Genomic DNA, 24541 nt, shown 5'->3' with positions numbered 1-24541 from the left:
AGGGGTGGGGTGGGGGTTGTCAGGGCAATTTCAAAATTTCTTTGTATTTTTTTTGGGATGTCCCTCTCCCCTGCTCTACCCTGGTATGCTTATACCCCTGGGGGACTCCTTTGTGAAACAGACAGCGCTGATTGTTGGAAATTTTGAAATAAACCCCTAAAGAAGATTAGTTTAAGCAAGGCTCAGGCTTCTTATGACCCTTTAAAGATACCAAAATTACTAAAAATATGCTTTTTTCTCTTTCTGCAATTAACCCTAAACGAGACCCTAACAACTTAAGAGCATGTCCACCAGAGGACCAGGCAGAGGTGATACATGCCATCTCACCGATTTCAGTGAAACTTGGCCAGATTGAAGGGCATACCCAATAACTCAAAAAGCCAAAACGGTTTCAAAATTGCAATTTTCCGGGGGGAGTTACACCACCCCCCTACTTTTTTCACATAAATTTCTTTAAGTACTACAGTAAATGAGGGTAAAAGTAGGGGGCTCTTAAACCTGAGCAATTCATCCAATTCAATTGTGGCTATACATGAGTGTAGATTAGTCCTACATGAGTTATGTACGGGAGTTTCATGTAATTTGATTGATTACCTGTCAATCAATGTAAGCTAATAACTACCCATGTAAAATGGCATAGCAAAGTATGGTGATTTTGAGACCAAATATCTCCTGTGGCCAAGTCCCTCCCAAAGAGATATCTATACCACGGTTCAGTTCCACCTTTGGTCTGTACGAATTATCAAAAAAATTTTTGGGACCTGCCATTTTTTGTCCGCAGATCGACCTCAAACCCTGCACATCTTGCACAAGATTTTAGTTTAATGACTGACATCGTAAAAGTTCCTGCATAAACCGCACCCGTAGATTAGCCATAACCCCAAGATGGAAGCTCAAATATTGAAAAGCAACGTAAAGACAATAAAGTTCGAAGTTCCAGTGAAGTTCTAATTGGTATAAAAACAAAGACAACCAAGTGCGGTTTCAGAACACTGATACAGCGGCTGTTGCGAGCCTTCAAATGCATTTAAAAGTCTTTAGATAACAAATTTTCACTTGTTATACCTTCTCGTCTTCCTAATTCACTCTTCCTAAACTTGAGACTTTCTCTTGATAACATTATCGCTTCGCCGGAACACTCCATGACATTAAACTTCGTACACCATATCGAAACGATACGAATTAGTGTTTAGTAGCCAAGCTTTGAAATGTGGAGAGGAGTCTGGGCATCACAACCCGTAATAGAGGGGCTACGACAAAACACTGACCCCCTACTTACCCCCCTTACCGACCCCCTCTAAAATCCACTGGAAATAATAATTAAAGAAAAATATACATTAAGGCCGACTTACCCAAGGAAAAAATTATTTTTCAATACCGCACAGTGTTATTACGGATACACAACGTGTATGAGCCGAGCGATAATTTTCACGTGCGTTATATCGTTTGCACGTTCACTGAGAGACTTGAGAACATCACGGCATAAAACGAAAAAAAATAGTAGCATTTCCCCAAAACATTTGCGTTTCTGACGGGCAAAAAAAATTGATTGAAAGGGGGAAATAAATTACTATTCCTACTGTAAACATTTTCACTGATGCGCCGAGGTTTCTTGCTTTGTTTACTTTTTGGCGCAAAGATAATTATGTGGCGTCACGAAATATCCCAGTTCATGTTTCACCGAGGTTTTTGAATAGTAAGTTCAAAAACAATTTGATGACCCTGAACTTGGAAAAAAGAAATTAACCCGACATTCCCTGAAAAAATTCAGAAAACCATTACTCCAATAAGCCGAGACAGAAAATTACGGACATTCATAGTTACTGTCCATTTTCAGCTTAAATAAAACACTTCCTCGCCTTGTTTATTTCAAAGTACCTTTCCTTTTTCTTTTTAACAGCATTTCTTAACGACTATTATTAAATATATTTTTGTGAAATTGTTCTTGAACTTATTGTTTAAAAACTTCAGCGAAACATGAACTGTGATGTTTCGTGCGCCAAATAATTACGTCTACACTGAAAAGTAAACAACTTTGTCTGCGATTGTAAGTGGGACCTTGGCACAACAAAGTCATTTTCTTCGTGACCTTTACGTTGTGAAAACAATGTCTAATTTTTCCTGTTCCTTTGCCTCGCACTGTGACTCTCACTGCGATATTTCATCCCAAGGAAACGAGCTTCTTCCTCTGAGCTCTTGCTAGAGATATAAGTGCTCATCTTCGACAAATCTCCGTATCCCAAACAAGCGTCTCTTCTGAGAAAGAACTAATTCTTGCACGCGTGGGGTTGTTTGATGAAGGCGGCCGTGACTTCACAATTTGTCCAAAACACCGGGATCAGTTAGGCGTCAAGTTCAAGGCCTCGATAAAATGTCAGCATCCACTCCATGGAAATCGTAAGGGTAAGAGGGAGAGGAGTGTTAACCTGCGAATGTCAAAGGAAATCAAGAATAAATGGAATGTTGTTGTCCCCGTTGGAGCAGGTAAACTGCTTTGTCTCTTTATCTTCGAATCCAGCTAAAGTACGAATTCCTACCTTGATTTGTTTTCAAGAATTATAAGCTCGATTACCAGTCGGTGTTCGAGAAAGCGGAGAAAATCTGGCCTTACAAATAAATGATGTCATATTCCATGAACACAGGTATTTCTAGAATTTGTCGTGGGAAACATCAAGCTACCATGAAATTCGTAGCAAATGCTTCACCGCCCCAGGAGCAGAGAGAGGAACAAAGTTCAGCAGACCTACCCATGGAGAAGGCTGACAGCACCATTGTTGATCCACAAGCGCACGTGCGATTCTTGTTACCACCGGAAGAACCATCAAGTGAGGTATTACACATGTGTACTCAGTTATCTATTAGTTTGTTATGGTAACACAAGAGTATTTTATACGTAGATACGGTTCCAAGAGATTTTCGAGTCGATTTTTGAAAGGAAAGTTTTGAAGAGGCAGATGAGGAAGACATGCCTTTGGTTACACAGCTCATTAAATGCAGAAGAGATGAGTATATGCCCAATTAGCGTTAAAATATTTAGTATTTGAGAATTATAATGCACTGTTGATCCTTTTTGATAAAATTATTAGCATTGTAAATAATTATCATTATTAGTTCTTCTAGTTTAGCTGCGACTGCTATCACTTTTACAGCAACATTTATCCATTGGATTATCCAACTACTCGTCTGTGTGAAGTTTTTCTCCTGCTGTAGTCGATCAAAGATCTTGATGGTACGTAGTATCCCTCGAAAGTAAAGAGGTGTCTTCTTGTGTGTTGTGATGCCCAGACTCCTCTCCACATTTCAAAGCTTGGCTACTAAGCACTAATTCGTATCGTTTCGATATGGTGTACGAAGTTTAATGTCATGGAGTGTTCCGGCGAAGCGATAATGTTATCAAGAGAAAGTCTCAAGTTTAGGAAGAGTGAATTAGGAAGACGAGAAGGTATAACAAGTGAAAATTTGTTATCTAAAGACTTTTAAATGCATTTGAAGGCTCGCAACAGCCGCTGTATCAGTGTTCTGAAACCGCACTTGGTTGTCTTTGTTTTTATACCAATTAGAACTTCACTGGAACTTCGAACTTTATTGTCTTTACGTTGCTTTTCAATATTTGAGCTTCCATCTTGGGGTTATGGCTAATCTACGGGTGCGGTTTATGCAGGAACTTTTACGATGTCAGTCATTAAACTAAAATCTTGTGCAAGATGTGCAGGGTTTGAGGTCGATCTGCGGACAAAAAATGGCAGGTCCCAAAAATTTTTTTGATAATTCGTACAGACCAAAGGTGGAACTGAACCGTGGTATAGATATCTCTTTGGGAGGGACTTGGCCACAGGAGATATTTGGTCTCAAAATCACCATACTTTGCTATGCCATTTTACATGGGTAGTTATTAGCTTACATTGATTGACAGGTAATCAATCAAATTACATGAAACTCCCGTACATAACTCATGTAGGACTAATCTACACTCATGTATAGCCACAATTGAATTGGATGAATTGCTCAGGTTTAAGAGCCCCCTACTTTTACCCTCATTTACTGTAGTACTTAAAGAAATTTATGTGAAAAAAGTAGGGGGGTGGTGTAACTCCCCCCGGAAAATTGCAATTTTGAAACCGTTTTGGCTTTTTGAGTTATTGGGTATGCCCTTCAATCTGGCCAAGTTTCACTGAAATCGGTGAGATGGCATGTATCACCTCTGCCTGGTCCTCTGGTGGACATGCTCTTAAACATTGGGTTTTGCTGAAATATCCTAAGCAAGGCCAAGCATTCAAAATCTACACCCCTAAGCAAGATGACAAGCATCCCTGTCTGTTTCATATAGGAGTACCCCCACCCCTTCAGGATTTATAACCTTGTATCCTTTTGATCTTGAACCCTCATTCTAAATTGTTGTTGTTATACAGAGATATAAAAGAGTTATGGTTGTTACACAGTGTATAAAAACAAGAATAAATACCAATTCAGTTTATTGACAGGCAGCAGATACAGACTGTTACAACTTTTTCATTCCTTGCTTATCTTGACATCAGTTAATTATTCAATTCAATTTTGGGTACAATTTATTTAAATTGTTATGCAAAATCATCTTGAAGGGTACATGGATCAATGTCAAAGGAATCTGAAGTGTAATTGCCATACAAACAAGTCATGGCATTCCTTAAAACTGCACATACAATATACATCTTTCCCACTACATTCAATGATATCTTTTGAGTTTTCTTAAAATCAACAAACTTAAAATAATTAATATATCCAAAAAGCCACTCTACTGAAGTGCGGACACTACTCATTGAGTTGTTAAAATCTTCCATCTGCGGAGTGATACCTGCCCCACGATATGGTACAACAAGGTGAACTTTTAAGGGCTAAACCGGATCACCATATAAGGCCATGGGGTTACCAGTCGGTGGAAAGGCACGCTGTTCAAGGTCTCACAAAAGGCCAGAGTCAGCTAGCATTTCAGCATCATGTTTGTGGCCCTCTGGAAGAAAATGAACATATTGATTTTTTATAATTTCCAAAAAAATATCTCTTTTATATATACATGTACTCCTTTATATCTTTTAGTCTAAAAAACTTCTTTCGCCCATTTGTCCCTATGATTAGCTTTACAGTGAGAGAGAGGGTTATAAGGTCTTACAACTTGACTCAAAGAAAATGTTCATTACCTACTGATCCATATATGTTGGCTATCATACCACAGGGCAATGAAACAGATTGATATTTCAAACCGTGAACTCTTTTGTGTCCATTGTATATGATTCTATGGTTTTCTTGTGGTCTGCAAATGGGTCTTACTGTACCATCTATGAAACCAAAGCAATTTGGCAAAGCACTGCCTTTCCTTCATATAGCATCAGCATATGTCTGAAGCAAAGGCAGGCTCATTAAAGTGTGGTTCCATGTGGTCAAACAGTGATGGTGTAGGCTGTAGACAGTTTCCATTACATGATTGGTAATCATGCAGATTTCTCAAACTGGTCGTCCAAACCAATGGATTAGGTCACTGTACCTACAAGGGTATGCTAATCTTCTTAAGAGAAGACAAAGGCCTTCAATTCCATCGCATACAGTCCTTTGTTCACATGTATAAGAGTCAGGCAACCTCAATGCCTCTGTAAGAATAAGTATGTCCCTTTTTTGAAAACGAAACTCTGCCAAACACTCACTTTCGTCGAGTTCTTCCAGGTCAAAATGTTCATAATTTTGGCAGGGAAAATTGGGTTTCTTTGAGCTATTGGCATCATACAACAATCATACAACAGTAAAAATTCATCTTCTGAAATATCTCCATCATCGTAACTTACCAGCAACAATTCACAAACTTTTCTAAAAGTAGCCGTTGCACTTTCTAAACCTCGTTAACAAGGAAATAGAAAAGCCTCTTCAATAACCCGCTGTCGCACGTGTATCTGAAAACTATTTTCCCGCCACTGCAATGGTGACCTCTCGCCAATTCCCCTCGACCGAGTCTGCTGTTATAGACGCACGCTGTTGTCGGACCTTAAGCTCCCTATTGCCAAGCAAGGAATTCAGTACAGGAATCTCAACATGTGGCGTTGTTGCGACACTGTTTGAAGGTGAAGGACAATCAGGTGATGTGCTGCTAACAGCACTGTTTGGCAGTCGTGCTAGAGAAGGCAGGTCACAAACAAACCCGGAGTGAAGCACTGGAACTCTTGTTTTACGTTTCCCGACAGCTTGAGCATAGCGAATGGACCCAAGACGAGGTAACAAATCAATTGAACAAAGCGACACAAGAGCAAACGAACAAAAAGCAAAGATATCAGATGAGAACTGGTAATAAAAAGAACCTTAGGTGACGAACCGTGAGCGCCTGGGTCTAATTAAGTTATTCCTAGGAATATCAACCATGATTCAAAGTTAGTGGCTATCGTTTAAAGTTTTGCATGCGCAAATGAGTGCGTGCACGTACACAACGTAAAAGACTTCCCTTGAGCCAAGCTTTTTTTTTACGGCATATGCTTTATTTCAAAATACAAACGTTATTTACAACATGGTGTGTCTGTCAAGTACACATACAAACTACTTACAAAACCAAAAAACATAACATTGAAATTCAGTTCTATTTAAATGTTCCAATATCACTACGTATACCACCTACGCAAGGGAAAAGAGATATCTACCCTTAAAACACTAAATAAATAAAACTAACTGATTAAACTAGAACTGTGCCCTTGAAGGAGCATCTTCTTTATGATATTTAACTATTACACGAATTTTAATCTATATTTTCAACGTTATATTTGTGTTTAATTTATTGACAAAATCAGAGAGAGTAATTGATCTATTGTGGAGTTTCCTGGTGTATATGTAATAGTGCATATACAACATGGTATAATTGAGTTTTCCTAACAGAGTTTTGTTTGCAATTGAAGAGGTGGGAAAAAGGCCAAATAAAGTTTCTTTAACAGACAGGTGTTGATTAGTATAATTAATGTTATTGAACCAATGAATAACTTCGCAGGAAAGCTTTTGAAAATTGGCAGTTAATAAAGGTATGGTTGATAGAGTCTTCATTTCCACAATATAAACAATCACTATCTTGTTTGAAACCAAAGCAGCATAATTCTTTCTTGGTGACTATAATTCTATGTAAGAATTTGTAATGGAATTCTTTTAATTTATTATCTCTGCAAATCTGTTTTGCCAAATTGGAGATATGTTGCCATTTGCTGGAATTTAAATTCATAGTATTACTCTAAATTCTAAATTCATAGTATTACTCTAAATTCTAAATTCATAGTATTACTCTAATCTTAGTATTACTATTTCCTAAATAATTTTCTTTAAGAGGTTTGTCTTGATTACATGCCTTAGTTACTAATGCTTTCAGAATAGCATTAAATACTTGATAAAAATTTAGGAAATGAGTTCTTAAGTCATATTTGCTTTGAAACGCTTGAAAGGAAAGAGGTTGTCCATTTTCATTGAGTAATACTTTAATATAAATAATTCCTTTGGAAAACAATTCCCTAAGAAAGAAGGGTTTCCCTCCTATTAAAATAGCTTTATTGTTAAAAAGGATTGTTTCCTGCCCCTGTTCATACTTGTACTGAGATTCAATTTCAGAAAAAAGGATAGAATGTCCTTGTAGAAAGCTGGCAATTTAGGATCTAAATATTTTGTGTCATAGTTACATCTGAGCAGAAAATTTAATCCTCCAAGTTTTTTTAAAAAAATAGTCTGGTATTGATTTCCAATTATGGCTGTTGGGTTTAAAAAGTCTTAGGATCCAGGCAAGTCTTAATGCCTTTATCATTATATTGACATCAGTCATACGAATTCTGCCTTTATCATAGTCTTGATAAATACTTTCTCTCTTAATTTTGTCTTTTTTGTTGTTCCAAAGGAAACCGAATAACCTATTTTTGATGGCATATCTGATTTCATTTGGGACATTGACATTAGATGCTGTATAGACTATTTGGGTTAGCCCGAGTGATTTAATGATAAAAACTTTTCCAAACAGGGTCAAATTTCTTGCTTTCCATAAATCCAATTTTGTCTGCAATTTCTGAATTTTTAAATCGAAATCAAAGTGCTTGTTCTTGTTTTCATCATAGGAAAAGTATACCCCTAAGATTTTAACAGGTTGGTTTACCCATTCTAATTGTAATGGCTTGGTTTTGTTCCTTGACCACTTTCCTAACCATATTGCCTTAGTCTTTTTTTTGTTTAATTTTAAACCAGAGATGGCACCAAATCTACTAATCGTGTTAAGAATGTGTTCTACAGAAGAACCATCTGTGCAGAATAAGTTAGTGTCATCTGCAAATTGACTTATTTTAACCTCGTTTCCAAATAAATTAATTAATTGGTGGCAAAACCATTATTCATTACTGCACTTTCAATATTAGCATAAAAGATTCTAACCCACTTCTTGACATTCTCACCAAAATTGAAAAACTCTAATATCTTCTCTACGAACTGCCATTCCAAAGTGTCAAAAGCTTTTTTAAAATCCAATGACACCAAAATTCCCCCTTTTTTTCTCCGCCATGGTGTACTCCATTACATCGTTTATCAATCGTATATTCTCTCTAATATAACGACCTTTCATAAACCCAGTTTGATCAGAGTGCACTAATTTTGGAAGTACAGTCTCTATTCTTTTAGCCAAAGTTTTAGCTGCAATCTTATAATCTATGTTGAGTAAAGTTATAGGGCTCCAATTCTGTAGGTCTAATAAATCGGAATCTTCCTTGGGTATCAGAGTAATAATGCCTCTTTGCTGTGAAATGGAGAGTTCTCCATTTTCAAAGGCTTGGTTTAGACTGTTTATGAGATCAGTTTCTACTAGATCGAAGAAGTGTTTATAGAACTCAGCGATAAATCCATCTTCGCCTGGAGATTTATTGTCTTTGAATGTTTCTAACACCTTCTTACATTCTTCCAAAGTGAAAAGCCCTTCCAGTTCGTTCTTTTCTTCGTTATCAATATTCCCAATAAATTAATCATAATCCACATGGGACACTGTTGTTTTGGAGCTGTATAAATCTTCGTAAAATTTCTCTATTGTTTCTAAAATTTTATCTTTGTCCTTTATTATTTCGTTATCGTCTGTTTGGAGTTCAGAAATTGTTTTCCTGTTGTAGTTTCGTTTTTCTAAATTGAAAAAGTATTTGGTCAGTCGCTCTCCTTTCTCTACCCATCGCCATTTAGATTGAAAGATAGCCACGTATCCTTTTTCTTCATATATCGTTTGCATTTCTATTTTAAGGCTCTCGTATTCATTTAAAATATCATCTATGTTTGATAAATTATCACTGTTACATATTTTATAATCAAGCTCTTCCAGTTGTTTAGAAATTTCAGATTCCCACTTAAAAGCATCTCTAGCTTTTCTTTTCGCTAAAGACACGGTGTGGTTGCAAATTTCCATTTTAGTTAATTCCCATGCTAATCTTTTGTCCTTCAAAGACTCGTATTTCTCACGTATTCGAGGAATTAATTCACAGATTTCACCTGTGTAATTTTCGTCCTTCAATATGGTGTCATTGAACTTCCAAAATTCTGGTCCCCTTGGCGAGTTGTTTGGCCATGATAAACAAAGATGAACTGTTTTGTGATCCGGAGTTATTGAGGCCTTAATTCCGGTGCTTTTGACGTGTTTTGAAAGATTCTTTGCGATTAAAATAAAATCCAATCTAGACTTAACATTTAAGGCTTTAGACACATAGGAATAAGTGTTCAAATTTGGGTAGCGAGCTCTTTGTATATCTATTAAATCAAAACTTTCCATTGTCATCAGAAGTAAATGCCTGAATTGTGAGAGCATGCGTGGTATCTACGAAGGCAGATGTGTTTTTTGAGCGGGATAAATTTTCCCTTTCCTCAGCACCGTTTCAAAGTCTGTGTTGATGTCGAGCCAAAGTAAAGGCAAGAAAAACAAACAAGGAGATCGGGGCTCCACAGAAGAATCACCAAAGGTCGCCAAAAAGCCAAATACAGGACTGACTTCAGAAGACCAAGTCGAAGACAACATGGCGGACAACGAAACAACTGTCGCTTCTCAAGAAGAACCGACACTACTGCAATTAAGAGACATTTTAACAGATCTACAGGAATCAGTTGCGGTAATCCTGAAGGAGAATATCAACCTTAAAGAGGAACTGTCCCAGATAAAAGCATCCTTTCAGTCACAAGGGCGAGACCTTGACAAGTTGAAGAAGTCGCTGGAGAAGGTGACAAATGAAAATACGTCTCTCAAGTGTGAACTGGACCACGCTAGGAAAAAACTAAAAGAACAAGAGGAGGAGACAGCGAGACTGTGGGTGGAGCAGGACGAATTAGAGCAGTACAGCAGGAAAAGCTCGCTCAAGATTCATGGTTTACCAGAAAATGTTTATTCGTCGACCGAAGCAGTCTTTGAGATAGCAAAGGCGCTGAATGTTGAGATGATACCTAACGATATCGATATTTCACATAAACTCAAACGCAAAGGAAAAACGTTCATCATTGTCAAGTTCAGCAGCCACAAGATCAAAACGGAGCTGTACAAAGAAAGAACAAAATTAAAGAACATCAACATAGCAAGCGTCTTTCCTAGCTTCAGCAACGCCACCTCAGCCGGTCAAGCTCGCATCTTCATCAACGAGAATCTGACGGCATATTGACGTAGCCTTGTTGGTAAAGCAAGCAGTATGCGGGAAGACGACACCATTTGCAGTCTCTGGACAAGAGACGGAAAAGTGTTTGTAAAAACCTCGCCGGATGGAGCGCCAATCAGAATTGTCACAGAGGATGACCTGGACAATCTCTAACTTTAAAAGTGCAAACTAGGAACTTCTGATTTTTTTTTACCTGACTGATTTACTCAGGTCTTTGTTTACTCATCGACTCGTTATGTTTACAAGCTTGGATGTATAATCATGTTTTTTTTCCTTCCTTCGATACGTAAGAGAGGAAAGGGAGTAGGTCTTTAGGAGCGAAAGAGGTAAGTGCCCAAAACTCGAAATTAGTTGTGTGCGTTTTGTTTTGCTTGTCAGTTTGATTTTTTACTTTTTTTTTTCTCCGTAATTGAATTTCAGTACTTGCACTCAAACTTGCATTTTCTGGCACTACTTACTCAGCAGTTTCTATAGCTGCACACTCCATGAATAATCTTGATTTTAATGAGAAAACTTGTAATTTGATTTCACTTAACATGCGAGGCATAAGGGACCAAAGTAAGAGGAGGAGCATATTTTCTTTCCTCAAGGATCAGAAAGCATTGTTATATTTTCTTCAAGAAACGTTTTCTGTGGTCGAAGATGAACCTGTATGGAAAAAGGAATGGGGAGGGAGAATGATCTTATCTCACAGCAGTCGCCATAGCAAAGGGGTATGCATTCTAATTGATCCATCAATGAAAGAAAACTTAGAGTATTCTTTTTCAGACAACGCGGGTAGAATAGCGCTAATTACGGTGAGCTTCAACACTATTAAACTGTCACTTTGTAATATTTACGCTCCCAATAATCCAAATGATCAACTGCAATTCATTCAAGAACTTAACAACTGCTTGATAGACAAAGCAGAGTTCACAACGCTGATTGTAGGTGGAGATTGGAATTGTACACTAACGAAGAAGGACAAAAAAGGTGGTTTAATTTGGAGGCCAACGAACTTTAGAAATGCGATTTTAATAACAATGGATATCTTTGATCTCATTGATATTCAGAGAGAACGGCACCCTAACGCCAACAAATATTCATATACATCGAAGGCTTTGAATTTAAAATCAAGGATAGACTATTTTTTATTATCTAAAGATTTGAAAAAATTCGTTAAAAAGGTTGACATTCAGACATCAATCGCTCCAGATCACAAAATGATCTTTCTATCTTTAAATTGGCCAAAGGACACACCCAGAGGCCCCGGCTTCTGGAAATTTAATAACATATTGTTTCAGGATGAAGATTATATCAAAAATATTCACGACAGCTATCCTCAATTACATCAAAAGTACTCGGACGTCCATGACAAACAGATTTTTTGGGAGCTCTTTAAAATGGAAATTAGATCAATAACTATCGCTTTCGCCAAGGCAAAATTGAAGATCATAAACACGCGAGAGCTTGAAGTCAAGCAGCAGTTAGACACCCTTGATGCTATAATCTGTGATAGTAGTGATCTTCAGAACATTGACCGTGAATTAAAACTGTATGATGATCTCAAAAAGGAGCTACAAGAGCTGTTTGAATGCAAAGGGAAAGCAGCAATGTTCAGATCTAAGTGTCGCTGGTTGGAGAGCGCCCAACAACTTACTTCTTTAATCTAGAGAAGAGAAATTACAACAAGAAGATAATTATGGAACTTGAATTGGAAGACAGTCAGGTTATTGTCGATGAAAAACAGATCCTGTCAGCAATAGAGTCTTATTATAAGGAGCTTTACACATCCAAGAGTTTAGCAACTCAACTTGAATTTGATCAATTTACTCACAATTTAGAAATTCCAAAATTAACGGATGATGAACGCGACCAACTTGAAGGCGAATTGACTTACGATGAATGTAAAGAGATACTCCAAACCTTTAAGGATGGAACGTCACCGGGTGAGGATGGTTTCACAGCAGAATTCTATAGAAATTTTTTTGACATCAGAGGTAGGGATCTCGTTGATTGTCTGAATACTGCTCATGATAAGGGTCAATTATCGATCTCACAACATAGAGGTGCAATAACTCTAATACCAAAACAGGAAGAATCGTTATTGAATCTCAAAAACTGGAGGCCAATTATGTTGCTAAATGTAGATTACAAAATAGCTTTGAAAGCCATAGCCAAAAGAATGGAACCCGTACTTCCAAGTCTGATACACTCCGATCAAACTGGATTTATAAAAGGTACATATATTGGGGAGAATATTAGACTTATCAGTGATCTAATGGAACAAACAAAAAAAGATCAAACTACCGGCATTTTATTATCACTCGACTTCCGCAAAGCTTTCGACACTTTGGAATGGCCACTCATACATTACGCATCAGAGATTTTTAATTTTGGACCAAATTTAAGAAGATGGGTGAATGTTTTTTCCCAGATGTAGAGAGCACAATTCTTAACAATGGATTTTCTACTAACTGGATTAAACCCACATCTGGGTTAAGACAAGGTTGCCCCCTATCTCCTTTTCTTTTTATACTTACAGCAGAATTAATGTTGAGTAAAATCAGGCAAAGTGAGAATGTAAAAGGAATTACTCTCTGCAATAATGAAATCAAAGTGAGTCAGTTCGCAGATGATACAAATCTCTTTTGCGCAGACCTGCCATCAGTGGAGAATGCTTTGTTACTTTTAGGAGAATTTGGCAAGATCTCTGGTTTAAAACTTAATATTGATAAAACTAAAGCTATGTGGCTTGGAAGGTGGGCCAACAACCTAAACAACCCGTTAAATCTCAAATGGGTGCATTGTCCAGTGAGGATTTTAGGTATATATTTATCATATGACATAAAAGGCAATGAGCATTACAACTTCAATCTTAAAATACAAAAACTCCAAATGAATCTTGACATATGGAGATCCAGAGACTTGGCCTTATTTGGAAAGGTACTGATAATAAAATCTCTAGGGATCTCGCCTCTTGTCTATTCCTCTTCGAATGTTGACGTTCCAAAGGATGTCATCAATAATGTAAAGGGACGGCTATTTAAATTTTTGTGGAGAAACAAACCAGACAGAATCAAACGTGCAGGTCTTTACCAAGACCCAACAAAGGTGGATTGCGTATGTTGGATGTTGAAACAATGATAAAATCATTACATTTGGCTTGGATCCCAAGGCTTCTAAAGGGCAGGCTCCATAACTGGAGGACAGTACCGGATCACTGTTTTAGAAGTTGGGGAGGTCTAAGATCTCTCCTTAATTGCAATTATTGTGTCAGGTTTTTAGATGATCTTCCAAACTTTTACAAAGATGCGTTAAAAGCCTTTAGCGAGCTTATAAATCTCTCTTCCGAGGATAGCCCCCATGATACCGTTCTTTTCAACAATAAAGAAATCCTAATTGGTGGCAAACCTTTCTTTAACAAGGAGTGGTTCTTTAAAGGCATATGCGAAATCCAGGATCTCTTAGATGATAATGGCCGTTTCCTATCTTTTAGTGACTTTCAAGTGAAATATCGATTAACTAGAACCAACTTTCTCAAGTTTTACCAGGTTATTGACGCTATCCCAAAATATCTTTTTCTGAAGTCACGAACTTTGGAGTCGTCAGTGTTGACCAATTTCGATGATCCATGGTCCTTTCTTTTAGGAAATGGGCTAGTAATTAACCTCTTGAACGCAAAATCAAAAGACTTTTATTGGCTTCTTATTAACAAGACATACACTGCTAAACAAACTGGTCCAAAAAGATGGGATTCCACAGTAACTTTAAAAGAGGAAGACTGGAATAATATTTTCAAATCAATTTGAATAATTTGTAAGGAAAACAGATTAAAAGAATTCCATTTCAAATTTATTCATAGAATTATTGTAACAAAGAAAGAACTCCTTAGATTTGGGATCAAAACTAACAGTGATTGTCTCTACTGTGGAGAAAGACTCTATTGACCACACCTTTCTTGAATGTCAATTCACCGGAAACTTCATTAAAAGCTGTTTGAATTGGTTTAATGATGTCAACAATACTCACTTCAATCCAACTACTGTAGAACTTTTATTTGGTACTCACAACAAAAAATCTACTGTTGACAAAGCGGTTTAATTATACTCTCTTGTTCATGCATCGTTATATATACACTAGAAAATTAAATGAGGATGCGTTACTCCTTCCAGACTTCACTAACAAAATCAGGTATAGATACAGGCTAGAAAAATTTCCTCCTGAGTAAGAAAACAATGCCTCTCCTCTTAAATATCAAAACGTCCGAAATTTTCCTTGCAACTGTTATTTCTTTAATTTGTCTCGTTTGTAATTGCTAAAAAATGTAAAAAATATGTTAATATCTTAAAAGTGATACTGTAGTGAGATTAAGTTTAGATATCAGAATTAATTTGTTTAATTTAGTGATTGTAAAAAGAGTGACGATTAATAATTGCATGTGTGTAAGTAAATGTACTGTAATTAGCGTAAGGTGTAAATACTTGTGTTGTAGTTAATGTTTCTATTGTAAGTATTGTAAGATTTTTGTGTTGTAATAACAATAAAAAATGTTCTTTATTAAAAAAAAAATGCCTGAATTGTGTTGGTTTCCACGGTGCTCCACCTTTTTTTTATCTTTTTTTGTTAATGTGCAGTTCCAATCACCTCCAACAATGAGGTTGGTCAATTCAGATTTATCAATGATGCAATTGTTGAGTTCTTGGATAAATTCTAATTGCTCCAATGAATTATTTGGTGCATAGATATTGCAGAATGAAACTTTCTGCCCATTTATATTGACTGTAATGAGAACAGTTCTTCCTAAATTGTTACTAAAGGAGTATTGTACATTATAGCTTATTGAAGGGTCTGTTAATATGCAAGTGCCTTTGCTGAATTGAGACCCATGGGAGAAATACATTTTGCCTCCCCATTCGTTTTGCCAAATTGTTTCGTCTTTTAGTTCAGAGAAAGTTTCCTGAAGAAAGTAAATGCTTGCCTTTTCATCTTTTAAATATGAAAAGATGCTCCTTCTCTTTGCTTGATCGCGTATTCCCCTTACGTTGAGTGAGATGACTGCACATTAAGTTACTTTGCATTGGAATGTAATTGTGTAGTTTGGAAAAACAGACACAAAAAATAAAAATAACAACAAACGCTAGTTCCACTAAATAAACTAAAGAAAAATTAAAGAGATTAAGCTTCTTGCTATGCTTTCTTAGACCACCTTGAGACTTCCCTCATCTACTACATATTTCCAGTACTGGTGGCAACCTACCAGCAATCTATATTGACCTAAAGATTATTTAAATCATCCTCTGTATTAATTCGGATCAGCCCACCCTCAGGTGAAGTCTTGACAAAGATTTTTCTGTCTACAGTCCACACTCCTTTAAGTAATCTATCTTCCTTCCTTCCGTTGGCAATCTGCACCAGGTTTCGCCGGTGTGTTGTCAAATTCTAGTTAATAAATATGCGGTTTGATGAGGCCCTTGCTGCTGCATATGTGCTCAGGAAGAGTTGTGAGAAACTGACATTCCTTAGTTGAACTTGTTGCTTCTAGAGTGCCCTCTTAACTTTGTGGCTAATAAATCTTGCTATGATAGGCTTTGTCTTTTTTCTTTTGATCCTATGACAGATGTCGATATTTTCTTGCTTAACGTTGATGTTCAGGGCTTCTGCGACTTTCAAAACTGCATCTTTGTCATTGCAAACATTCTCAGGAATGCTCTCAATCTCAAGGGAATTTTTTCTTGTATACTGTTTGAGCGTGTCCATATTTTCCTAAAGCTCATCGATTTCTTCTTCCTGCTCTTTCACCTGTTGTTTAGTCGTTTTCAATTCCAATTTGAGTTCGTCATTGCCCTTGAGTGCTGCATTTAGTGATTCTTTGCCATTTCTTAGCTCAGATTCCTGTTGGTTGAACAAGGTTTCTAGCTCCACAACTTCATTAGAAAGTTTGTCCTTTGATTTTAGAAGATCTTTCAGTATTGCACAGATATCTGGGAGGTCAGGTTGGTCGTCTTCCCGCTCCACTGCATCTACAGGCTGAAAGTCTGCGGACGCCATGTTGACACGTTTAGGATCTGCAATTTCGTCGTCAGTGTAACCTCTTTCCCCTCGCTTGTTTTCACCACCTGTCCTGTTAGGGGGCATATCTTTTACACCACTTTCATGCTGTTGCTGGGCTTTTTCGACTGATTCTGAAGAGTTTTGAGGGAAGACACCTTCCTTCAAAAGAAAACGTGGCCGCTGTCTGCCAGCCCACGCATGCCAAGCTTGACAGCAAAATAAATGCTTGTTTTTCTTAAACAAGCACCGTAAGGTACCTCTTTTATTGCATTAAATTAGTCTATAATTCATTGCCTTTCCACAGAATGAGTAAGAAAAAATTTTTAAATCAGGTAAAAAAATTCATGCCAAAAATGTTTACTTACCCTTTCACTTGTAACCCGAACCTTGCCACCGCTAGAAGACGCACCTTAAAGGATGTCTTTTCTAAAGAAATTGAAACAAAATCACTAAACCTGACAGTTGTCACAGACAAGATTCAAGGCCATCCTACACTCTGTCATCTGGAGCCGAGAAAGGTGTATGATAAGGTTCGCAGTGAGTGGCACTCTGGCAACAGCACCAGCTAACAACATTCAGATATGGATGACGGCCAACCCTAAGCTAAATTGCCCAAAGAAAGTGACACTTTATCTGACAAAATGTCCCACTACTTTTCAAGTGAAGAGAGCAGTGTATCGATGGTGCCTCCATCAAACTCAAGCTATTTGACTAGGAATATCTTTACTGATGATCACAGGAAATACCTTCTTAAAGTATGCAGCAGCATGGTGACATCAGGCATCATTTCACAAACTGTGGTCAAGGACTTGCTTAGCAAAGGTGAGGAGGGCAAAGATTTACGCGAGTTCACCATAAAGCAATTAATTAATCGTCTGAAATACGAGAGAAGGTTAAATCATTGTAAATGAACCAATAGTGCAACTTGCCAAACAACATACATTTGTATGTCTTTATTTGATCTTCAATCAGACGATTATCACACGAAACCACTAATACCTGCAAGAAAACTCGTACACTGTTTATATGTTTTCGATTTGTTTGGTTTCGCTTCAGGTGGGACGACTATTTGCCACCACTCAGAAAGTATATAGAAGCAAAATCACACCAAATGGAAATGACCACAGGGAAAAAAATTAAAAGGTTGATAGAACTTAAAAATAAATCAGAAGCAAAAAAGTGCACATCAAAGTACTTAATGCACTTGGTTTTTACACAAGTACACAGGTGTACCTTCAAATCATTATTGCCATAACCGATTACGAAACAGATAGCACAGAATCTTGCTTACAGATCTAGAAATTTAATGTGGACCTTTCTCGCCAAAGTTTTACAAAGTGCTCTTTAGCTTTCCAGGTCATTTGCCAGCTAAATTTTGTAACTTCGGGTTGCAATCATTAAGCTAAGCATATGAAAAGCCGATATGCAGCAAAATGAATGATACTCCATCAGGACCAAAGTTTAGGAAGCATAAAGCCTGTCAATACAAGCTAGCTTTGGCTTAAGGATCCTAGTTCAAGTTGGATATCTAGGAAGAGAGAACGTTTACTTACCCTTAACCTTCTTCACACATTTTATTTCAAAATTTTTACCTTGATTTTGCACAAGGGAGGTCCAGTTACGTTAAAGTTAAGGTTCACATAAGCATAGTTTAGTTAGTATTTCTCAATAAACAACAAACTACATTTGGTTTAGATTAGTTTTATATGAAAAACAAATTACGTTAAAGTTAAGGTTGTCATAAGCTGGTAGTTTACAGTGTAGCTTGTATTTCTAAATAAACAACAAACTTCATTTAGCAGGGGCGTAGCGTCCATATACGCACGTACGCCCGTGCGTACAGCTGACATCTGAGAAATTTTTTTTTGGAATTGCTTAAAAACGTTTTTTCTCATTAAAGTTGCTGGCTGATAATTTCATATTTCATTTTGTCAAATTATACTGGCGTTTTTTATTAGATTTCCCTTTATCCAAGCATTAATCATTCAGTGCTGATGACAAGATGCATTCGAGTGGACTGGTAAGTAAAAATAGAAAAAAAAACGCCTCATGTACCCCTCCCTCAAGGTCATCCAGCCTCACCAGTTTCCCCAGCCCTGCAGGTATTCTTGAAGGAGAGGTTACTATGCCATGACGTGTGGCTTCAGAACAAAACGTATTTGCCGTCAATGGAGATTAGGAATAATATATACCTCTAGCGAGGTCAAACAGTGAAGCCCTAGTGAGTGATTGTCCGAAGAAACTGTTAGAGAATACAATGAATATCTCTGCGACTTGAGGAGCGTGATTACTAGCTTCTGTGGTGTTTTCGTGTGTTTCGTGACACAGAGTACACACATATGGCTCGAAAATCGATACACGATTACTTAAACGTAATTAACAAGACAACTGAGCAACGTGCAGAAGAAGCTCAAGGTACGTAGGCTTATATTATCTATTTCAGTTCAATAAAATAACTGTTCAAGATAATTTTCTGTTCAATATTTTCGAGAATATTTTGATAGGGACGACATCTGTTTTTAATTATGTTTCACTAATTGTGGATGCATTGAGTGACAAGTTACCGGGATTTGAATTTTCAACATTTTTTTTTGTTAGCGGTAGAGGGTAGAGCGGGGTTGCAAATTTTAAAGCTGTGGACAATACGAAATAGATCCAAAAAGAACGAGTACACAGTCAGTAGCTCAACTCGTGATCGATTACTTCTTTTGTTTACGTTCGTTAGAAGCAGACCCTCCGAGCAACATTTTTACCCAAACAACTACTGCAAGACAAAGCGACTCTTCTGAAGCCAGTGCCACAGGCAGGTTGGTGACAAGCGGCCCAGAATATCCCGATGTTTACGTTGAAGGGAAAGCAGCATCCACGTTGTCTGATAGTGAAAAGATGTCCTTATTGGAGGGCAAATGGGAAAGTAGTGATCTTCACAAGTACGCATTCCCGTCAAGGTATTCACTTCCTGTTGCACGATAGATAATAATTGATATCGTTTCCAGCACCATCCATGGATGAGCTTGTGATAATAAAAATCTTTATTTAACAATACATGAAAATGTTAAAATGTTTTGGCAAGACTACTCTCAGACTCACTCCCTTACAGTTTTTTTTTTTGTGTCGTTTTTTTAATTATTGGTGAAGAACTCGTTGTCTTGTATCTTTCAGGAGAATAAGCGTCAAAAACTGAAAATTCAGCCCAACCTGGATAACTAAGACCCCATGGCTTCGATATCGCCCTTCAACAGATACAGTGTATTGCTGCTATTGTGCTTTATTTGGCACTCAGTCTAACTGCTTTCGCTCCAACGACTGGTCAAACATAAGCAAAGTTATTAACAGGCACAATGCAAATACTGATCACCACTCAGCTGTTGCCAGAGGTCAGGCCTATTTAACAGTGCAACGTGATGGAAGGCCAAACATTTCACAGCAACTGCACCAGCAATGGGTTGAGGAAATTGAGTGAAATAGATTTGCATTAAAGTCTATCGCCGAAGTTCTGATAATGATGGGTAAGCAGAACATTCCCATCAGAGGTCATGTTCCTGAGGAGAGCAACTTCCATGCCATCCTTTCTCTTAATGCGAAGCAAAACTCCATCCTCCGAAATCATATCGAGCAGGCAAGGCCAACAGCAAAATACACAAGCCCCGAAATTCAGAATGACATTTTGGACATAGCAGCTTCACAGATCTTGAATGCAATAGTTGCTGACTGTAGAAAAGCACAATGCTACGCATTTATCGCTGACGAGTCCACAGATGTTGGAGTAAAAGAACAAATTTCATTGTGTGCTCGCTTTGTTGACAAAAAGGAAGATGGCAAGCGCTATGTCCGGGAAGATTTCCTCACTTTTGTCCATGCGGAAAATGGCACAACTGCAGATGCTTTAGCAACTCAGTTCTTGGATGCCTTAAACAAAATTGGTGTGCCCGCTGACAAAATGAGAGCACAGGGTTACGATGGCGCCAGTGTCATGAGCGGGCACATTAATGGGGTTCAAGCAAGGGTCCGCAGAGTCAACCCAAAGGCCGTTTACATCCACTGTCATGCCCATGTGTTAAATCTTTGCATTGTTCATGCCTCTAAGCTTCCAATTGTTCGAAACATAATGGATACAATGCAGGTGGTTTCTCTGGCGTTCAAGTTCTCTGCCAAGCGCCTTCTCGTGTTCGAAGAACAGTTAGGGAACAACGCTGCTGTACGGGAAGAGATGGGCAGAAGATCGAAGCTAAAGGTACTCTGTGAAACACGTTGGGCATCTCGTGCCGACTGTTTGGATGTGTTTGTCACCTCATTTCAGGTAGATCCTTGAATTTGTACTGACTTAACTTACAATGTACAGGTCCTGTACTGAAAAATAGAACCATAGTAGAAGACATTAGGTAGTAAGCTCTGACTATCGTTTAATAAACATCATTGGCTATGTAATGCAATTAATCTCATCTAATATCTTTCAGGTTATCGTTGATACCCTTCAGCAATTGAGTGAAGGCGGCGACAGCAAGGCCAGGGGATTATGCACATCTATTCTTAAATGGGATTTTATAATAACATCAGTTGTTCTTCAGCACATATTTAAATATACTCACCGATTATCACTGCATCTTCAGGTCAGTGTAACGTCGCAATACTTTTTGTACAACATTGGCACTGGCTTCTCCAAAATTGTGCCGCTTGAAAAGTGCTTTGGGCCACCTGAAGCTCTGAGCAGTTTCTTAGCACATGACCAGCTGTGATCTCGTATATTGGTCATCCCTGTCTATGATCCCAACAACTTGTCCCTACAGCTTCCTTATTGTTAATGAGTCGGGGTTAATGATTTGAGTTAGGTCACCAATTAGAATTTCCAATGTTTTGCCTGCCTTTTAAACATTCCAGGTTTTCTTTACTAGAGCCCTGAATTCGAATTACTCCAGGCATCAGAGGAGGTCAGAGTCTGTGTATCAGTCTTGTGAGCAGAGAGAAGCGATGACAGCGTTTGGGATGCCTTGGTGGAAAAGGCGACATCCATTGCAGAAGTCTAGAAATCCAACCATGTGTTCCCAGGACGACAGGAAGGCAGGAACATCGCAACGTCGAAGCTGGCACACCATCTGCATATTGGAAGAGGAGTCTGTATCTTCCCTTCTTAGATCACCTTGTCAACGAGCTTGATGAGCAGTTGGTGAAACCCCTTCCTGGCTTCCAAGTGCAGCTTCTTATTCCTGGTAAGGAAATCTAGTTATCTATTTATTACCCTATACAAACACATGACAATAAAGCAAAAAACGTTGACAATTTGAATACTAAATTAGTGGCCAGAAGGCAAAAACGAAACCACGCAACGGATCACTACAAATAGTTATCCTACTAACCTTAAAAAGATCACCTACTGCTCGTATAGTGTTAGCATAGAGTAATTTAGTCTTATTCAATTCTAAATATAATTACAGGGAAGCTCATCGCTCTAACAGAAAGAGCCATTGCTGATATATTCAGCTATTACGGCAGTGACATGGGAATCTCTGAGGATGAGTTTAAAACCGAAGTCACAAGATGGAAGCACAAATGGAGTAGCATGGATCCAAATGTGACGCCGCAGACTTTGGTTGAGACTCTTGACCATGCAAACTCCCAATTTTATCCCAGTGTATATGTTGCTCTCGTAACATTGTTAACATACCCTGTGTCAACATGCACTGCCGAATGCAGCTTCAGTAGTATGAAGAGACTAAAATCTCCTCTGCGAGGTACGATGACGGACGAACGATTGAGCTCCCTAGCAATACTTCATATACATAAACACAAGAATGTGGATATTGACAGTTTCGTAACGGAGTTTGCCTGTCTTAAGGGTCGACGCCTCGCCCTTTGCTTATGACCTGTCTCCGTCTATGTATTTTTTTTTCTTTTCGTAACACTGTAGCTTACAGAAAACACTAGAGAAATGGTTAAAATAAACAACTTTCTACTGCATTTTTGCTACATTATTTATTGAAAATGCCCCACAGAAAAACCAGGAAATGACATTTCCAAGACCCTAAATTTCAAAATTTTCTGGGGGAGCATGCCCCCAGACCCCTTAGAAAAAAATTTATACTCGTGCGTACATCATCAAAATCCCACGCTACACCCCTGTTTAGATTATATTAATTCCCTCAGTTTTATATGAAAAACAAATCATGTTAAAGTTAAGGTTAGTATAAGCAGGTAGTTAAATTTATTTCTGCTGTTTCATATGGTAAACAAATTACATTTAAGTTAAGGTTGACAGTGACTCTGTAGTTTGCTTTTCCAAATAAACATCAAAAAACACAATAGTAAGATTTAAGAGTGCATCCACGAGAGGACCAGGCAGGGGCGGCACAAGCTATCTCGCCGATTTCCATGAAACTTGGTCAGTTTGAAGGGGTTCGCTCGAAAGTACTTCAGTCTAAGTTTAAGAAAATTTGGTCAAAACCGGGGGGGTAGTTGACCACCCCCCTTGTTTTTCAACAAAAATGACCAAAAATAACCCCAAAAATGGTAAAAAGTATAAAGCTCTACTGCTCATAAGAATTCAACCAAATCTTTTCAAATTTTCAGTGAATGTTGTCCTACCCAAAGACGATATACTGTCCACGTTTCATTTTTCTATGACTAGTTCCTATTACACAACTCGTCTCAGAGAAGACCCCCCTCTCACCCAATAGTGAAAACTGTTAAAATACCCAAAGTTTAGGGCAAAATATCTCCAATGGTGAAGCATGCTTCAAATATCGGAGCATACCGTCTAAAAGGTGGGACTTCATACTAACATTATCTGCAAAAAAATCTTTGGGCACTCACTGAACTATTCCAAAGAGGGCTGCCAACACTTCGTCCACCACAGGGTACCGGCGTCAATTTTTTTCATTATAATGCGTTAATTCGGTAATTATGACACAGCAACAGACAGAAAATGTCACAAAATGGTTACATACCATACACTTTAATGAAACAGAACCATTTCTATCTAATCGCTCAAAGAAAAAAATTCGCCCACCACAGGGTACCCACATCATTTTTTTTCATTACAACGCGTTAATTTGGTAATAATGACATAGCAACAGACAGAAAATGCCGCAAAATGGTTACACACCATAAACTTTAATGAAATAGAACCCTTTCTATCTAATCGCTCAAAAAAAGAAATTCACCCACCACAGGGTACTCACATCAATTTTTATTTTTCATTATAACGCGCTAATTGGGTAATAATGACATAGCAAAAGACAGAAAATGCCGCAAAATGGTTACACACCATAAACTTTAATGAAATAGAACCATTTTGAAGGCCTTTGTTTGTCCTAAGCTATGAAAATAACAATCGGCGGCTTAATGATGGGCTCTATCATTGTATAAGCACTCACTTGACTTACTCTTTGCTAAGTCAAACACGCGAGTCACAGAATACTATCAAAATGCTTACACTGTCTATTTGAATGTTAGAATGATTGTATAATGAGATTTGCTTTTGCTCGTCTAAAAAAGGAATAATACATTTGCTTGAAACTTGCATGACTGACATCACATCTTGATACAGTGTTGATACAGAAAACGTTATCAAAAAGACCTCGCTTTACTGCAAACATATTGATTGGCTTACATCTCAATGTTGGTTACCTAATATGCCTAAAAGGAAGAAAAGCGTTTGGCTGTAAAATAATCCCACACCATAAACTTTAATGAAATAGAACCTTTTTGAAGGCTTTTGTTTCTCCTAAGCCATGAAAATAACAATCGGCGGCCTAATGATGGCCCCTATTATTATATAAGCACTCGCAGGACTTACTCTTTGCTAAGTCAAACACGCGAGTCACAGAATACTATCAAAATGCTTACATTGTCTATTTGAACGTTAGAATGAT

The 24541-nt window shown here is 37.8% G+C and overlaps 4 protein-coding genes and 1 pseudogene across 4 annotated transcripts in view; 4 read left to right on the top strand and 1 right to left on the bottom strand.

Annotated features, from left to right (window-relative positions):
- Window positions 1–273, top strand: part of LOC145482642 (uncharacterized) — a 3356-nt gene extending 3083 nt beyond the window's left edge. The window contains exon 2 of the mRNA XM_081461253.1: window positions 1–273. This exon is cut by the window's left edge and continues 1272 nt beyond it. The gene's annotated coding sequence lies outside the window, so the exon portion shown is untranslated.
- LOC145482408 (uncharacterized) overlaps window positions 1–24541 on the top strand; it is a gene marked incomplete at its 5' end in the record, with an annotated part of 215205 nt that overhangs the window by 140528 nt on the left and 50136 nt on the right. The gene's annotated exons all lie outside the window — the stretch shown is intronic.
- LOC145481663 (uncharacterized) lies at window positions 14735–17590 on the bottom strand. Its single transcript, XM_081460188.1, has one exon. The coding sequence runs from the start codon at window positions 16755–16757 to the stop codon at window positions 16386–16388; it is 372 nt and encodes a 123-aa protein (XP_081316314.1). The 5' UTR covers window positions 16758–17590; the 3' UTR covers window positions 14735–16385.
- LOC145481662 (uncharacterized) lies at window positions 16979–17584 on the top strand (annotated as a pseudogene).
- On the top strand, window positions 18390–22728 carry LOC145482394 (52 kDa repressor of the inhibitor of the protein kinase-like). Its single transcript, XM_081461025.1, has 4 exons — window positions 18390–20982; window positions 21131–21283; window positions 21649–21880; window positions 22106–22728. Exons 1-4 carry the CDS (start codon window positions 20176–20178, stop codon window positions 22531–22533), a joined length of 1620 nt encoding a protein of 539 aa, XP_081317151.1. The 5' UTR covers window positions 18390–20175; the 3' UTR covers window positions 22534–22728.

This window comes from Orbicella franksi, chromosome 3 (assembly GCF_964199315.1).
Source record: "Orbicella franksi chromosome 3, jaOrbFran1.1, whole genome shotgun sequence".
Lineage (NCBI taxonomy): Eukaryota > Metazoa > Cnidaria > Anthozoa > Scleractinia > Merulinidae > Orbicella > Orbicella franksi.
This window is presented reverse-complemented; position numbering and strand designations above follow the sequence as displayed.

Coding starts and splice junctions, on each gene's coding strand:
- LOC145482394 (XM_081461025.1), top strand. CDS start 20,176: ATGATGGGTAAGCAGAACATTCCCATCAGAGGTCATGTTCCTGAGGAG. Junction 21,284..21,648: donor GATTATCACTGCATCTTCAG/GTCAGTGTAACG, acceptor AAGCGATGACAG/CGTTTGGGATGCCTTGGTGG. Junction 21,881..22,105: donor AGTGCAGCTTCTTATTCCTG/GTAAGGAAATCT, acceptor ATATAATTACAG/GGAAGCTCATCGCTCTAACA.
- LOC145481663 (XM_081460188.1), bottom strand. CDS start 16,757: ATGCCCCCTAACAGGACAGGTGGTGAAAACAAGCGAGGGGAAAGAGGT.